This window comes from Thalassophryne amazonica, chromosome 4, assembly GCF_902500255.1.
Source record: "Thalassophryne amazonica chromosome 4, fThaAma1.1, whole genome shotgun sequence".
Classification (NCBI taxonomy): domain Eukaryota; kingdom Metazoa; phylum Chordata; class Actinopteri; order Batrachoidiformes; family Batrachoididae; genus Thalassophryne; species Thalassophryne amazonica.
This window is the reverse complement of record NC_047106.1, coordinates 3,713,712-3,732,322: the sequence shown is the minus strand read 5'-3', so window position 1 is coordinate 3,732,322 and position 18,611 is coordinate 3,713,712. Positions and strand designations below refer to the sequence as shown.

Below are 18,611 nucleotides of genomic sequence, written 5' to 3'. Positions count from 1 at the left end.
TTTTTTTAAATAGACAAACACACTGCTTCACTTTAAATGCACAGTCAGTCTATTTCAGATGATCAGCGGGGCCCCTCTTTCTGTTAAAAGGCTTTATTTTACTCAGTGTGCCGCATTGGAAAGCTGTAACTATCGTTTATAATTTGATTAGCTGTTATGTTCTAGTCATCTTCAGTTTACTTTTTTTTCTGGGGATGTTACAGCACCACACACAGGCCTGGAACATGTACTACAATGTTAAATGAAGCTTTGAGGCACAGAATTTGCCTCAAACATTTTTTGTAATCAAATTATTCGAGTTACTCGACTAATCATTTCAGCCCTAGTGTTTATATCCCAAAGCTATCTTCTGTTTAAGAGCGTAACATGTTTTTCATGGGTTTGGGGTTACAGAGGAGAATCAGAAGGTTTCTGCTCAGAGAACAGTAGGTCCAGATTACAAGGTATTGTACTGTGATGTCTGCCGTTACCTACTTTTGAAAATATTCCGCCATTCTGCACAACTACATCTGACTGTTCACTGTTTGGATCCCGATGTCCTGAATGTTTGTTTAAGATGCTTCACACAAGGTTCTACACTACTGCTTTTACGCCACTTACACTGCGTGTTGTCACCTGTTTTCACACTCGTTCAGAGTCTTTGTCATGATGTTTCCCACCTTTTCCTCCATCTCCTTCCTTTGCTCTTTTATCCTCTCATAAATCTGCTGCCCTCACCGCAGTTTTTCATTGTTCTCTCCATCCAGGTCCAGGACATGTGTTTCAGCCAGGACAGTCGCTGGGTGGCCATCAGTACCCTCCGTGGCACCACGCACGTGTTTCCCATCAACCCATACGGCGGGCCACCCTGTGCTCGCACCCACATGTCCCCACGTGTGGTTAATCGGATGTCTCGCTTCCAGAAGAGCGCAGGCTTGGAGGAGATTGAGCAGGAACTGAACCGGGCCGCTGCATTAGGAGGAGGCACCGGAACGGGAGGAGGTATATCGGGAGGCAGCTGCATCCTTGGCGGAGGAAGTGTCATTGCCGGTCGTTGCAGCCCCATACCCGGCCTCTCCAGCAGCCCCTCGGGATCCCCGCTGCATGGTGAGTACCTGGACCGTTCAGTGTTTTGGCTGTTTGAAGATCTACATGACCTGGTCCCTGTCTGAACCAGACAAGAACCAAAACCACAAGTGCAACTTTTTTTCCAAGTGTCCTACTTTTTTCTGTCCTGGTCAAATTACATGAGCATTTGCTAAATTTTAGTGAAGAAACAGAAAATTGAATATTAAAAAAAAAACATGATAATTCATCACCCGATCTGTTTTTCACTCCACTTGGTGGACTCTGGTCTGCAGGCCAGGATCTGGTCCGACTTGTTTGTCAAACACAGTTTCAGGCTGCTCACACGGTCACACACAGATACACATGGATAAACACACACTTCGTGTCTTCTGCACTGTGTGACCCCAGAGGTGTTTCTCTGTGTAAAATATCACAGTTACTCATCAGTGCCTTTCCAGGAATGTCCCTGAGCTTGGATAGCTGCGCGCAGAATGTTCAAACACTTCAGAGAAGTAAATCTGAGAATTTGAACTTTGGGACTCAATTAGCACACCTTCCCGGGTGGGTGTTTGGCTCCAGTCATGCTGGAAAAACTCACTGCAAAGTCATGAATTTAAGGGTTACCTGAACGCTGCCCTGTGGTACTTTTTTAAAACCGATCAAAGGTAATTTCACACTCTCACAGCCGACTGATTTCATTGGCATGTTTTGAAGGCGCCAGTGCCAAAACAGTCATGCCTGCTCCACCATCGACCTTTAGGTGAGCAGGCCAAGTTCTCAACTATGAATATATTCTGCTCCACTCGTTATTACCCAGTACTGACTGATTGCTGTCCAGGGATCTGCTTCTTTTGACGGTTTTCACACTGTCCATCCGTCCAAGTGCCTGTCTCTGTCTGGAAACTTTTCATTTCCTCACAGTAACTAAAGAGCACCTCATCTTATTGTAAGTTTCTTGCTGGTGTAGTGTGGGAGACTAGATGAAGGTTACTTTTAGAAATGGGGGGTCGAGACACGTCATATCGGTTCTAAATTCTATACAAATAGACCATATGAATACAGCTGCTGAAGTGTGAATGTGGATGTTGAAATGTAGGATTACTCGTGTTGATGTTGATGATGTTTGTTTGACGTTTGGTGGCTTGGCGAGGGAGCGGTGTTGGAGATGAATTTGAAGTGACAAGTGGATTTCTGTCCATTTTTATTCATTTTGTTTTTTAATTTTTATTTTGTGACAAGGAACAGAAAATACAAAATTTATCTTCCTGCTGTTCCTTTTTGTTCATGATGTGTGTTTATGTGAACGAGAAATGAATGAAATAGCATGACATGAGTATGAACAAATAAATAAATGACGACATGCCACCTTTCCAACACCCGTCTTTCACAAAAGAAATAATGTCCAGACTTCCTTATCACCTCTGCTATAAAAACATACGCTAACTTAACATGCGGGTGGGAGGTTTCGGCCACACATCATGTTGTTTTTGATCAGTTAAACAAAACCACAAGATACTTTGCAAAAGACCAACAAAGGATTTTTTTCACAGTTTTACATTGTTATGGAGCGACACCCCAAAATTTAATCCAAAGGTGTATTTTTTTTTTGTGTTTTTTTTGGTTTGTTTGCTTTGTTTTTTTGGTGTTCTTTCCTGTTTTTAAATGTGTGTTTGAGTGTTTTTATCATCATTCTTGAAGCCAACTTTTAGAAGGGTTTTTTGTCTGTGTATGTGTGGCTGACTTTATCAAAAGATTGTATGTCTTGTGTGTTAAAGTGATGTAAGATTTGATATTTAGCTTTAGTATAAGCTGATTTTTCAGCCTTCATAGTCATGACAGCTTTGACTTTATGACATCATTAAGGTGATGGCACCGTGGCAATAATCAGAAGATTCTTCGTGTGCTGAGCTTCCAAGTGACCAATTATTTTCACGTAAAATGTGATCGATCCGTGCATTCTGCAGCCCAGCAGGTCTTCACCAACGTGGAGGTGGCAATTACTGTAACAGATCCTCCAGCGCGAGCGGCCTGGAACCACGTTTGTGGTGGAATATTGGGGCCTCGATTGCTTTGTGCTTCCTGTCCTGCTTGTGGAAATCCAGACCCCTGTGTAACCCTGACTTACATTCCTGCACGGTGTGAAAAATAGGCCATCAAACGTTCAAAGGAGGTCTGCCTTTGGAGCGTCGCTGCTCCGCTACGATGAGAGACAGAAAGAGACGGAAACATCAAAGTGTGCTCTGAGGTGAAAGTGAGTGAACAAAGTAATGAGGTGCAATTGAGAAAAATGAAGGAGCGATAGATCGAGGGAATGGAGGGGGAAGAGGAGGAGGAGTGAGAGAGACAGATAAGTTTGCAGGAACGACACTGAAAGTTTCGGGCGGCGCAGTCGTAAATCACACTTTTGTTTCAAAGAGGAGCATTAAGGCCACCTGTCAGCAATTAGTCATCACTGTGATAACCTCCTGCATGTTTCTGCTGGGTGAAAAGAAGACGCGTTTCTTTATAAAAGGGGGAAAAAATGCTTGACAAACATTTTCTGAAAACTTGGCTCGACTTTACAGGAGGTGTTTTTGGAAAGTGAGATCTGGTGCTGCTAAATATCATTTATTTTGTACAGCTGTGTTCTTTAAGAGGCGCCACTTTAGCAGAGTAGCACTTGAAAGGTTCGTTCTGATTAAATGTTTCTGTGTTTGAGTCCCTGACTGAACTTTGAGGCTCTGGACATTCACCGCTACAGGTACAAGATGCTGTTTGGTTCAGTGTTTGCCTTTGTCATTTATTGCAATGCCCAGTTTAAAAGAGTCAGTTACTGAAGGATCTGATTGGCTGTAAACTGTGTCATTGGCTGTTTAGTCAGGCCCTCTGATTGTGAGGTATCTCATTGGCTGTTTATTTGATGTCTCAATTTTTGAGGTATCCAGTTGCCTGTTTACTCAGGCCCCCTGAACATGAGGTATACAGTTGTCTGTTTACTCGGGCCCTCTGAATGTGAGGTATCCAGTTTCCTGTTTACTTAGGCCCTCTGAACGTGAGGTATCCAGTTGTCTGTTTACTCTGGCCCTCTGAACGTGAGGTATCCAGTTGTCTGTTTACTCTGGCCCTCTGAACGTGAGGTATCCGGTTCTCTGTTTACTTAGGGCCTCTGAACGTGAGGTATCCGCTTGTCTGTTTACTCGTGCCCCCTGAACATGAGGTATCTCATTGTCTGTTTGCTTGGGCCCTCTGAACATGAGGTATCTGGTTGTTTGTTTACTCGGGCCCCCTGAACATGATTTATCAGGTTGTGTGTTTACTCTGGCCCTCTGAACGTGAGGTATATGGTTGTCTGTTTACTCGGGCCCTCTGAACGTGAGGTATCCGGTTGTCTGTTTACTCGGGCCCTCTGAACATGAGCTATATAGTTGCCTGTTTTACTCGGGCCCTCTGAATGTGAGATATCCAGTTTCCTGTTTACCTAGGCCCTCTGAATGTGAGGTATCCAGTTGTCTGTTTACTCTGGCCCTCTGAACGTGAGGTATCCGGTTGTCTGTTTACTTAGGCCCTCTGAACGTGAGGTATCCACTTGTCTGTTTACTCGTGCCCGCTGAACATGCCGTATCTGGTTGTCTGTTAACATGGGCCCCCTGATTGTGAGGTATACAGTTGCCTGTTTACTCTGGCCCTCTGAACATGAGGTATCCGGTTGTCTGTTTACTTAGGTCCTTTGAACGTGAGGTATCCAGTTGCCTGTTTACTCAGGTCCTCTGAACGTGAGATATCCAGTTGACTGTTTACTCAGACCCTCTGAATGTGAGATATCCGGTTGTCTATTTACTCAGGCCCTGTGAACGTGAGTTATCCAATCGTCTATTTACTTAGGCCCTCTGAACATGAGGTATCCAGTTGTCTGTTTACTTAGGCCCTCTGAACATGAGGTATCCGCTTGTCTGTTTACTCGGGCCCCCTGAACATGAGGTATCTGGTTGTCTGTTTACTCGGGCCCCCTGAACATGAGGTATCTGATTGTCTGTTTGCTCGGGCCCCCTGAACATGAGGTATCTGATTGTCTGTTTGCTCGGGCCCTCTGAACATGAGGTACCTGGTTGTGTGTTTACTCTGGCCCTCTGTACGTGATTTATATAGTTGCCTGTTTTACTTGGGCCCTCTTAATGTGAGGTATCCGGTTGTCTGTTTATTCGGGCCCTCTGAATGTGAGGTATCTGGTTTTCTGTTTACTCGGGCCCTCTGAACATGAGATATTCGGTTGTCTGTTTACTCAGGCCCTCTGAATGTGCCGTATCTGGTTGTCTGTTTACTCGGGCCCCCTGAATGTGAGGTCCACAGTTGTCTGTTTACTCAGGCCCTCTGAACGTGAGGTATCCGTTGTCTGTTTACTCAGGCCCTCTGAACGTAAGGTATCTGGTTGTCTATTTACTCAGGCCCTCTGAACATGAGGTATCCGGTTGTCTGTTTACTCTTGCCCATGAACGTGAGGTATACATTTGTCTGTTTACTTTGACTCATTGAATGTGAGGTATCCAGTTGTCTGTTTACTCAGGCTCTCTGAATGCGAGGTCCCTCAGAGCATGAGGTATACACTTGTCTGTTTACTCAGGCCCACTGAACATGCCGTATCTGGTTGTCTGTTTACGTGGGCCCCCTGAATGTGAGGTATACAGTTGCTTGTTTACTCTGGCCCTCTGAACGTGAGGTATCCGGTTGTCTGTTTACTTAGGCCCTCTGAACGTGAGGTATCCAGTTGCCTGTTTACTCAGGCCCTCTGAATGTGAGATATCCAATCGTCTATTTACTTAGGCCCTCTGAACATGAGGTATCCGGTTGTCTGTTTACTCCGGCCCCCTGACCGTGAGGTATACAGTTGTATGTGTACTCCGGCCCCCTGACCGCGAGGTATCCGGTTGTCTGTTTACTCTGGCTCACTGAACGTGAGGTATCCGGTTGTCTGTTTACTCAGGCCCTCTGAAAGTGAGGTATCCAGTTGTCTGTTTACTCGGGCCCCCTGAACGTGAGGTATACAGTTGTCTGTTTACTCTGGCTCACTGAACGTGAGGTATCCGGTTGTCTGTTTACTGGCGCCTTCTGAACGTGAGGTATCCGGTTGTCTGGCGTTGGGCTTGAGACCATAAGATCCTCAGTTCAAATCTCAGCCTGACTGGAAAATCACTCAGGACCCTTGGGCAAGATCTTTAATCCCTTATTGCTCCCGGTGTGTAGTGAGCGCCTTGTATGGCAGCATCTCCACATCGGGGTGAATGTGAGGCATTATTTGTAAAGCGCTATATAAATGCAGTCCATTTACTGTTTACCGTTTCTGTTTACTCGGGCCCTCTGAACATGAGGTATCCGGTCGTCTGTTTTCTCAGGCACCCTGAACGTGAGGTATCCGCTTGTCTGTTTACTCAAGCCCCCTGAACGTGAGGTATCTGGTTGTCTGTTTACTCAGGCCCTCTGAACGTGAGGTATCCGTTGTCTGTTTACTCAGGCCCTCTGAACGTAAGGTATCTGGTTGTCTATTTACTCAGGCCCTCTGAACATGAGGTATCCGGTTGTCTGTTTACTCTTGCCCATGAACGTGAGGTATACATTTGTCTGTTTACTTTGACTCATTGAATGTGAGGTATCCAGTTGTCTGTTTACTCAGGCTCTCTGAATGTGAGGTCCCTCAGAGCATGAGGTATACAGTTGTCTGTTTACTCAGGCCCACTGAACATGCCGTATCTGGTTGTCTGTTTACGTGGGCCCCCTGAATGTGAGGTATACAGTTGCTTGTTTACTCTGGCCCTCTGAACGTGAGGTATCCGGTTGTCTGTTTACTTAGGCCCTCTGAACGTGAGGTATCCAGTTGCCTGTTTACTCAGGCCCTCTGAACGTGAGGTATCCGGTTGTCTGTTTACTCAGACCCTCTGAATGTGAGATATCCAATCGTCTATTTACTTAGGCCCTCTGAACATGAGGTATCCGGTTGTCTGTTTACTCCGGCCCCCTGACCGCGAGGTATCCGGTTGTCTGTTTACTCTGGCTCACTGAACGTGAGGTATCCGGTTGTCTGTTTACTCAGGCCCTCTGAAAGTGAGGTATCCAGTTGTCTGTTTACTCGGGCCCCCTGAACGTGAGGTATACAGTTGTCTGTTTACTCTGGCTCACTGAACGTGAGGTATCCGGTTGTCTGTTTACTGGCGCCTTCTGAACGTGAGGTATCCGGTTGTCTGGCGTTGGGCTTGAGACCATAAGATCCTCAGTTCAAATCTCAGCCTGACTGGAAAATCACTCAGGACCCTTGGGCAAGGTCTTTAATCCCTTATTGCTCCCGGTGTGTAGTGAGCGCCTTGTATGGCAGCATCCCCACATCGGGGTGAATGTGAGGCATTATTTGTAAAGCGCTATATAAATGCAGTCCATTTACTGTTTACCGTTTCTGTTTACTCGGGCCCTCTGAACATGAGGTATCCGGTCGTCTGTTTTCTCAGGCACCCTGAACGTGAGGTATCCGCTTGTCTGTTTACTCAAGCCCCCTGAACGTGAGGTATCTGGTTGTCTGTTTACTCAGGCCCTCTGAACGTGAGGTATCCGGTTGTCTATTTACTCGGGCCCTCTGAGCGTGAGATATCCGGTTGTCTGTTTACTCAAGCCCCCTGAATGTGAGGTATCTGGTTGTCTGTTTACTCGGGCCCTCTGAACGTGAGGTATCCGGCTGTCTGTTTACTCGGGCCCTCTGAACGTGAGGTATCCGGTTGTCTGTTTACTCTGGCCCTCTGAACGTGAGGTATCCGGTTGTCTGTTTACTCGGGCCCTTTGAACGTGAGGTATCCGGTTGTCTGTTTACTCGGGCCCTTTGAACGTGAGGTTCCCGGTTGTCTGTTTACTTAGGCCCTCTGAACGTGAGGTATCCAGTTGTCTGTTTACTCGGGCCCTCTGAACGTGAGGTATCCGGTTGTCTGTTTACTCGGGCCCTCTGAACGTGAGGTATCCGGTTGTCTGTTTTCTTGAGTCTTTGAACGTGAGGTATCCGGTTGTCTGTTTTCTCAAGTCTTTGAACGTGAGGTATCCGGTTGTCTGTTTACTCGGGCCCTCTGAACATGAGGTATCCGGTTGTCTGTTTACTCGAACCGTCTGAACGTGAGGTATCTGGTTGTCTGTTTACTCGGGCCCTCTGAATGTGAGGTATCCTGTTGTCTGTTTACTCGGGCCCTTTGAACGTGAGGTATCCGGTTGTCTGTTTACTCGGGCCCTTTGAACGTGAGGTTCCCGGTTGTCTGTTTACTTAGGCCCTCTGAACGTGAGGTATCCAGTTGTCTGTTTACTCGGGCCCTCTGAACGTGAGGTATCCGGTTGTCTGTTTACTCGGGCCCTCTGAACGTGAGGTATCCGGTTGTCTGTTTTCTTGAGTCTTTGAACGTGAGGTATCCGGTTGTCTGTTTTCTCAAGTCTTTGAACGTGAGGTATCCGGTTGTCTGTTTACTCGGGCCCTCTGAACATGAGGTATCCGGTTGTCTGTTTACTCGAACCGTCTGAACGTGAGGTATCTGGTTGTCTGTTTACTCGGGCCCTCTGAATGTGAGGTATCCTGTTGTCTGTTTACTCGGGCCCTCTGAACGTGAGGTATCCGGTTGTCTGTTTACTCGGGCCCTCTGAACGTGAGGTATCCGGTTGTCTGTTTACTCGGGCCCCCTGAATGTGAGGCCATATTTATTAAGGTATTTATTATTTACTGTTCTAAGTGGTACTAGTATTAGTAGTAGTCAGAGTACAACCTGTGTAATCTTGTATTCAATGTGCAGCATCTTGTGGGTTTAAAATCCATGACTCTAAACGTAAGAACTTGTGCTGTCAATATTTAGTCTTTATGTGAAGCAAACTTTTCATTGAACATTCAGTCCATCTGGCAGTGAGACATCTTGTGTTTGTTTCAGAGGACGCATTGTCTCCCTTTGTCTCTCATTTTGACAATAAGAGATTCTGAAGATTCTTGGAATGTTTGTTGTTGTTGTTTTTTGTTTTTATTTGCTGAGCCGGGTGTGAATTTGGGCTGCGGCGGGATTTACCAGCCTGGCAGAAAGTGGCAGGGTAAGGCAAGGCGAGGCCAGGCCACTTAGCCACAACAGCTGCTTTCTGATTGTCGCCAACAGGACAGTGTTGATTTTTGGGAAGGAACTGTAGAAAAGTACACATCCTTTGTCAAAGCTGCCAGCCCAGCCCGCCGGCTCGCCTAAAAATAGGGCCTGCAGTTGGCCGCCTTGTTGCGAGCGGCTATTTCTGTCCCTGTGTGTTTTCTCGCCCCTTCTTCCAAAGTCTTTTCTCAGCGTGATCGGTGTATTGTTACTTGAGGTGATGACCCGTAATGTGGCCAAGCCGGGCTGCAGCGGGGGAGATGGTGGCCGTGCACGCACAGGGCGGGATTAGTAAGTGCAGTTTGACGGCACAGGCCAGAGGTTACCAAGGCTGGAGCCGGCGTACGGCAGCCACCGTTTTATTGCACAGATATTTTTCAGAGCCAACCACAGTACAGTAGCAGCCGGCAGCATGCAGGCAAACCGGATCCAAGTGCTTCCAAAACAACTCCATCATAATTTTCTAAAACCAATGCCTGATTTTTTTTTTTTTTTTATTTGATTTGATTTTAGTTTTTTAAATCTGAATTGGTATTTCTTCATCCTGGCTCAGCAGTCACTACGGCTCTGCTGCTTGAAGCTCTGGCAGGACGAGTGAAACCATAAACTCAGTCATCTAGGTTTGTCGTGTCTATGTCCAACCCTGAAACTCCCGATTCAGGATGTTTTAATTATTCTGATGATATCTTTCTTTCCATAAACAGGTTTTTCAGATGTGTTTAAACAGGCAAAGATTGTGTGTTTTCCATCGTGCGTGAAACATCACAACGACACATCTCTTTCCTCACAGAACCCCTGGTGGTCTGATCACTGGACCATCTGGACTCTGACACTGGCCCAGAGGAGGAGAACGAGTGGCCAGGCAAGAAAACAAGGTGTGACAGGAAGCTGTTAATTCACTTGTTGATAAAGGGACACTTCCTCTCTGCTATTAGAGCCTAACGGGACGCTTATTTGGGTTTGGACTTTGGTTTTTATCTCGCCTCCCCGGCTCCTCCATCAGTCATCGTCCTGCAGTTGAAACACACTGACGCTGTGCAGAGGTCGGTGCCGAGGAAGCATTACCTCATCGCATAACGTATGCGCGCGGCCTCGCTGCAACCCAGCTCTGTTCACACACATGCTGTCAGCTCCACACTGACAGCATGTGGAAACGTTTCCCGACAGACAAACGACAAAACACCCGTCCAGACTTCAAACAATCAACTTTTTTAAAACATCTTTTATGGGTTTTATTTTCACGTAGCATTCTCTCTTACGTTATGCGTCTTCTTTCCATCAGTGTCTGCAAGCATCACTGATGTGTCCGCGTACGCTCTCCACTGACCAGCCCGGCTTTGAACCAGCGTTGGCATCTTTCAGAACTTAGCGGACTTCAGAATGGTCAATGCACCGGGCTGCTGTGTCGCACTGCCACATGTGCCGTTATAGTCCCCTCCTTGTACGTGGTGCCGCCACTCGATACACGAGAGCTGAGTTGGTGCAGAGCTTGTGGGAAAAAAAAATTAGTGTTCAAAACAGAGAAAGGTTTTACATGAGCTAGCAACGCCACATCATTCAGCACCAAACTGCAACATAAGTTGCTCCAAGGCACCAAGCAAGAGGAAGATTGATCAAATATTCCTCTAAGTTCAAGGAATGGTTTGATTCCACAGTGTCTCTGGAGGTCTCACACATCACAGTCCTGGATGGGTGTCGCAGGATCATATGGATGGACAGAAGGACCTATGAAGCTCCAAAATGCAGTGACAATGTACAGCTTGGGAAATCCCAGGTCCTTCTCACCGATGGTCCATGTCTTCATCAGCAGCTTCACCTCAGACAGAGAAAAAACTGTTCAACATTCTTTTTTTTTCTTTTCTTTTTTTAAATCTGCCCAACTGAAGAATAAACTTTCAAAAAAAACATACACTGCTTTAAGTCTGAACACACAACAGTATAGGACAAACACAACATCTAATTATTATTTTTTATTTAGGTATTGGGTGTGCTAGCTAGCTGACTAGCCTTGGCAGTCATATATGCGACATGCAGTCCTACCTCGGTATAAACCACTTCAGTAACACGTGCTGGATATAGTTCGTTTTCAGTCAACCCAGTACAAATCTTTCCTCCACATTTGTAATATGTAGCAGAGACGTAAGCACGCTAGCGAACCAGACAAGCCCAGTCAGAATAATGGTGTTGTGCTAGCTTAGCCATTTGAAATCTTTTAGTAAATATCTCATTGATTATTCTTTAAATATTTACAAATGACAGTTATATGTTTACATACGCTGGCAGAATTTGTTTTTATGTTTTGGGTAATTTTCAGAGAATATGAATGGTAAAACAAAAACTTTTTTTAACTCATGGTTAATGGTTGTGTGAAGCCATTTATTGTCAAACAACTGTGTTTACTCTTCTTAAATCCTAATGACAACAGAAGCTAATCAAATGATCCTGCTGAAAAGTTTACATACCCTGGTGAACATGCACACAAGTTGACACAAACAGGTCTGAATAGCTACAAAAGGTAACCATCCTCACCTGTGATCTGTTTGCTTGTAATCTGTGTGTATATAAAAAGTCAGTGAGTTTCTGAGCTCCTGACAGACCCTTCCATCTTTCATCCACTGCTACACTGACATTTCTGGTTTCTGAGTCATAGGGAAAGAAATAGAATTGTCAAAGAAAAGGTAATTGAACCTTATGAAATCCAAGGACCTAAGAATGTCACTCAGCAGTATTCACACTCTAATTAAGAAGTGAAAAATGAGGGACAGCAAACCATGGTCAGGTAGACCAACAAAAATTTCAGCCACAACTGCCAGGAAAGTTGTTTGGGATGCAAGGAAAACCCACAAATAACTTCAGCTGAAATACAGGACTCTGAAAAAAAAGTGGTGTGGCTGTTTGAAGATGCGCAATAATGATGCACTTGAAGAAAAATGGGCAGCATGGTCGAGTTGTCAGAAGAAAGCCATTACTACGCAAACGTCATAAAGTATCACACTTAAAAAATATCAAACAGCACAGAGAACAAAGTCATTTGGAGTGATTGACCAAAATTGAACTTTTTGGCCACAACCATAAATGTTATATTTGAAGAAGAGTCAACAAGACCTATGATAAATGGACTGCATTTTATATAGCGCTTTTCCATCTGCATCAGGCGCTCAAAGCGCTTTACAATTATGCCTCACATTCACCCCGATGTCAGGGTGCTGCCATACAAGGCGCTCACTACACACCGGGAGCAATAGGGGATTAAGGACCTTGCCCCAGGGCCCTTAGTGATTTTCCAGTCAGGCGGGGATTTGAACCCATGATCTTCTGGACTCAAGCCCAACACCTTAACCACTAGACCATCTCCTCCCTATGATGCAAGGTACACCCTTCCTACAGTGAAACACGGAGGTGGATCACTGATGTTTTGGGGATGTGTGAGCTATAAAGGCACATGAAATCTGGTCAGAATTGATGGCAGGATGAATTCAATTCAATTCAATCAATTTTTTTATATAGCGCCAAATCACAACAAACAGTTGCCCCAAGGCGCTTTATATTGTAAGGCAAGGCCATACAATAATTATGTAAAACCCCAACGGTCAAAACGACCCCCTGTGAGCAAGCACTTGGCTACAGTGGGAAGGAAAAACTCCCTTTTAACAGGAAGAAACCTCCAGCAGAACCAGGCTCAGGGAGGGGCAGTCTTCTGCTGGGACTGGTTGGGGCTGAGGGAGAGAACCAGGAAAAAGACATGCTGTGGAGGGGAGCAGAGATCGATCACTAATGATTAAATGCAGAGTGATGCATACAGAGCAAAAAGAGAAAGAAACAGTGCATCATGGGAACCCCCCAGCAGTCTAAGTCTATAGCAGCATAACTAAGGGATGGTTCAGGGTCACCTGATCCAGCCCTAACTATAAGCTTTAGCAAAAAGGAAAGTTTTAAGCCTAATCTTAAAAGTAGAGAGGGTGTCTGTCATGCAGCATGTTATCAGAAAACACAAGACCAACTCGACCTGTCATTGGCTACAGCAGAATAAAGTGAAGGTTCTGGAGTAGCCATCTCAGTCTCCTGACCTCAGTATCATTGAGCCACTCTGGGAAATCTCAAACATGCAGTTTATGCATGTTTGAGATTGATTTTTGAGGTTGATGATTCTCCACTCTGCCCATGATGCTATGTACTGCCAAGGTCAGAAGAATAAAAATCAGCCATATTATTTTGTCACTCTATATAGGCCCCCTGGCCCATATTCTGAATTCTTAGATGAATTTGGTGCGTTTATCTCTAACTTCTCAACTCGTGCCGATAACATTCTGATTATTGGTGACTTTCATATAACATTCATATAAATAAGCCTTCTGATCCCCTCTGCAAATCATTTATGGAAAATGTGGATACAGTAGGATTTCAGCAATGCATTCAGGACTCAACGCACATTAGTGGGTACCCTGGCTCTGGTTGTCGCACATGGTATTGCTGTCATGAATATTGATGTCATGCCTCTTACATCAGTGGTCTCTGATCACTCACTTATTAAGTTTACAGTTTTACTGCTGTGTTTAGTGGAACAACAACCTTATTTATCACTACGGTGATACATCAACTCCTCAGCTACGACTGAACTCGAAGCTAGACTGCGTGATAACTTAGCTTCACATTTGGGAAATGCCCAATCAGTAGACAGTCTTGTGGATCATTTAAAATCATCGCTCAAAACTACACTCAACATGATTGCACCACCTTTATTAAAACCACACACCCCAAAACACAGTCACCTTGGTTCAATGATTACTTGCGTGACCTCAAGCATAAGGCTAGAGGTCTAGAACGGAAATAGCGTAGTTCAAAATTAGAAGTATTTAATTGCGTGGCGTGATGCTATCTTAGCCTATAAGCTTGCACTCCTGGTTACAAAGCGGACCTACTACTCTGATTTGATCAACAAAAACAAGCATAACTCAACGTTCTTGTTCAACACGGTGGCAACACTTATTCATGGACAACCACCTCTAAGTCGCTCTTCTTTTACAGCACAAGATTTCTTGGATTACTTCAACATGAAAATAGAAGACATTAGGTTAAACATATCCCAGCATGCCTTAACCCAGTTACTACACCCTGCTATGGAAGTGTGTGCCATTACTGAGGTATTACCTAGATTTACAGAATTTGGTCTCACTAGGCGTGCTGACGAAACTCATAATGTCTACAAAAAGCACAACCTGCTTATTTTATCCTACACCAACAAAACTGTTTAAGGACCTGTGGCCCACTCTTGGGCCGACTGTGCTGGAAATTATTAATCTCTCATTAACTTCTGCATCTGTTTCTAAATGTTTCAAATCTGCAGTGATTAAACCATTACTTAAGAAACCTAATCTTGACCCTAGTGTATCATAACATGCAGCTCATGGACTATCTTACTAAGAATAATCTCTTTGAGCCATTACAGTCTGCTTTTAGAAAATATCATTCCACAGAGACGGCTCTCACTAAAGTGGTGATTGATCTTCTGCTTGCTATGGATTCGGACACCACTATGGTTCTGGTGCTGTTAGATCTCAGTGCTGCATTTGATACAGTGGATCATCATATTCTACTTGATAGGCTGGAAAATCACTTTGGGATTACTGGGAGTGCCCTTGCATGGCTGACGTCATACTTGACCAGTCGTTCTCACTGTGTTTTGTACAGTAACACTACCTCTAACCTTAGTGACATGACATTTGGTGTTCCACAGGGGTTTGTCTTAGGCCCCCTGCTTTTCTACCTTTATATAGCACCCCTTGGACACATATTGCAGCATTTTGGGGTTATTTTTCACTGCTATGCTGATGATACTCAGTTGTACATGCTGATAACTGCTTGTAATCTCATCCACATACAATCCTGAGAAGATTGCCTTGCATCAGTGAGAAACTGGATGTCAATTTGCATCAGTTTGACCAACTAACGCTTAGCCTAGGCTCTTGTGTCATACATCACACTGACAAAGTGAGGAACCTCGAGGTAAGTTTTTTATCTTACATTGTCTTTTGACCTCCACTTTAGAGATATTACGAGGACTGCTTTCTTCCACCTGCGAAATATATCGAAGATTCGTCCCATCCTGTCTATGGCTGATGCTGAGACCCTGATTCATGTGTTTGTTTCTTCTAGATTGGACTACTGAAATGTTCTATTTTCAAGTTTACCACAGTCCAGCATTTGCGGTCTCCAGTTGGTCTGAAATGCTGCTGCCAGAGTTTTGACACGAAGCAGAACGTTTGACCACATTACACCCATTTTGGCGTCTCTTCACTGGCTTCCTGTCCCATTGAGATCACATTTTAAGGTTCTGCTACTAATCTATAAAATTTTTCATGGACTGGCACCTCCCTACCTAGCTGACCTAATTAAACCCTACGTACAGGCCCGGGCTTTGTATTCTCAGTGTGCAGGACTACTTTGTGTCCCTGGGGTGAATAAGAAGTCTGTGGGTCATAGAGTTTTCTCTTATCGTGCCCCTGTTCAGTGGAATGATCTCCCTGCATCAATAAAACAGTCAGATTCTGTGGAGACTTTCAAGTCCAGAATTAAGATGCACTTATTTTCCCTTTCGTGTGGCAGCATACTGGCATAGAATGTTACTATGCTTTTTGCTGTTTTAATTCATTTTATTAGGAAGCGGAGCCTCCGTGGTCTCAACTTTATCTAAATTTTTTTCTTTTTTTTTTTTTTCTTCATCTGTTAGAGGTGCAGCTCCATCCAGAGATAGGTGTGGTGTCTGCTTTGGAAACCCTCCTGTCCTGTCCACCGGCAACATTTCCTCTGTATTGTTTTGTGAATTGATTTATTATTTGTGTCGGTAGCATGGCCCAAGCAGAGGGTCGCCCCTTTAAGTCTGGTCTGCTCGAGGTTTCTTCCTGAAATCATCAGAGGGAGTTTTGTCTTTACCACTGTCGCCTGTGTGCTTTCTCTGGGGGTTAGTAAGGTTACACCTTACTTGTGTGAAACGCCTTGAGGCAACTTTTTTGTGATTTGACACTATATAAATGAAAATAAATTGAAATTGAATTGAAAAATTCAAGACAGCTCAGGAATTTACAGGAACCGGAGGCTTTTTGCCAAGCAGAATGGGCAGCTTTACCATCAGAGAAAATAAAGAGCCTTGTCTGCAACGACCACAAACGACTCCAAGTTGTCAGTTGTGTTAAAGGAGGCAGCACACTGTATTAAGAAGAGGGGGATGTAAACTTTTGATCAGGGCCATTTGTGTCGTTTCTGTTGCCATTATAATTTAAAAAGAGGAAAAACAGTTGTTTGACAGTAAATGGCTTCACACAACCTCTAACCATGAGTGACAAAAAGTTTTGTTATCATTCATATTCTCTGAAAAATGTCCAAAAAAATAAATTGTCAACTTGTGAGCACAACTGTATATACCAGTCACACATTTTGCACACACTTATCAGTTAAATTAATAGTATTTGAAGAAGCGATCCTGATTGAAGTACCTCTAATAGCAAGTAAATCATTGCACAGAACCAGATCCACAAAAAGTTTTGGGAGTTTATTGACATTTTGACCTGTTGATCATCTCACTTCTGCATGTGAGAAAGCAGCACACCTGATGGATTTTAAGTCCATGACCTTTACCCCCTCTAACCATGACCTTTTTTTTGACTCCCCTACCCCAAGCACAAAGCTTTTTCCATTAAAAAATTTTTTTTAATTAAATTTTGATTAATTTTAATTATTTTGTTTCCAAATTTTATTTTATTTTATTTTTCCAAAGTCAAAGTGTCTTTATTTGTCTCCCTAAGGAGAAATTTGCCTTAGACAGAGGGGTCTGCTACACGACAACACATCCGACACACACACCACCCATGCATCAAAAACAACCACATAGTCGATCAAAGTTAAAATATAAATACATAATCAATAGAAAACATATTAACATCTTAGTGGAAAGTCCACAAACACCTCATACTATCTTCCCTGAGCTGTCTGCTCATTTATGAGCTTGACTAACAGTGGAATAAACAGATGTTTATATTGGTTATATTTACACAGAGGAACCCTGAACCTCCTTCCTGAGTTCAGTAAAATATATTCAGAGTGCAGCACATGAGAAGCATCTGATAAGATATTGTCTGGACGTCTGGGATCTGCCTGTTCAAACAACTCTTGGGGAGTTACAGGTGCCAGCATACCAATGATTTTGCCAGCTATTTTTGTCAGATTTAGTATTTGGGTTTTTGATTTAACCATTATATTACAAAGCCAGTGAGAAATACTGCACCGTAACACAGACTCAATAACTCCTCTGTAGAAAATCAACATAATATTCCTACATACACCAAACAGTCGGAGTCCATGGAGAAAGTGCACACGCTGGTGGATTCGGGCACAAACGCTTGACACTTGCATGTGTCAGCTTACGTTGTTGTCACTGTAAACCCCCAGATATTTATATGAACCCACCTGCTCAATGTTATGTCCATGTATGGCGACAACACTACGTTCCCCAACAGACACCAATAGGTCCGCCAACATCTCCACTGTTTTATTTGTATTAATCTGGAGTTGGTGAGTGTCACACCAGTTCACAAACTTGTCCACTCCAGATTTGTGACAACTTAAATTGTTTCTAGTGTTTAGCAGACTAAATATTAGTGTCATCTTAAATTTAACAAAATTCTGGTTTTTGACACAGTCATTGGTATACAATGTAAATAAAAATGGTGAACTAACACAGCCCTGAGGGACTCCAGTGCTGCTTAATGCAATATCAGAGCAGACAGAATCAGAGCAGATTTGTGGCACAAACAATTTGTGACAAAAGAGCCCGGTGTTTGTGTAATGATGGAACAAATAAGTATTGGCCTAATTGTGGCTTCCTTTTTTTACTTTGTCATAAAGGAAGTTAAACTGGGGGTCGATGGGTTGGTTATGGTGAGTTTTCACTTGCAGACAGCATCCATTAATTTATTTCTTTTCTGTTCATGTTGCAGAGTTAAATTTCTGAGGTCAATCTTCCCTTTATTAACTCGGTGCCTGCATTACCGGCGTTGTCCTCTGTGTGGTGCTGTATGGTCAGCTTTCAGAGGCAGTCAGAGAGGGCAGAGGACAGCAGCATGGCTGAGAGCAAAGTGTGCAGCTGGATGCAAAACTGAGTTAATCCTGCTGCTTTTTATGAATGGTCACTTCCTCAGAGGGGGAGCGTTCCTTTTCTCTTTTCTCTCCACTGGACTCAGACTCCTCAGTGCTCATCATTGTTGTCTTTTTTTATTATTTAGATTGTTTGTATTTCGTGAATAGAAAAACATGGTATTTTTTTAACATTTAACAAAAGCCTCGTATGTTCTTTATTTCCAGAATCCCTCACTCTTTCCTGCAATAATTTCACTTTTCTGCAAGAAGCGACTGTGCAAAAGAGCAGCTTATGCCATTTTGTTAAAGGTGCCGCACGGTGCA

At 44.0% G+C, this 18,611-nt stretch overlaps 1 protein-coding gene and 1 long non-coding RNA gene across 2 annotated transcripts in view; both read left to right on the top strand.

Moving 5' to 3' along the window:
- Positions 1-18,611, top strand: part of bcas3 (BCAS3 microtubule associated cell migration factor) — a 700,663-nt gene that overhangs the window by 198,925 nt on the left and 483,127 nt on the right. The window contains 1 exon segment of the mRNA XM_034169027.1: positions 747-1,086. Within this exon segment, the coding sequence (XP_034024918.1) occupies positions 747-1,086 (340 nt within the window).
- Positions 13,162-16,428, top strand: LOC117509364. The gene is made up of 2 exons (XR_004560390.1): positions 13,162-13,276; positions 16,232-16,428. It is a non-coding gene; the product is annotated as an uncharacterized LOC117509364 (long non-coding RNA).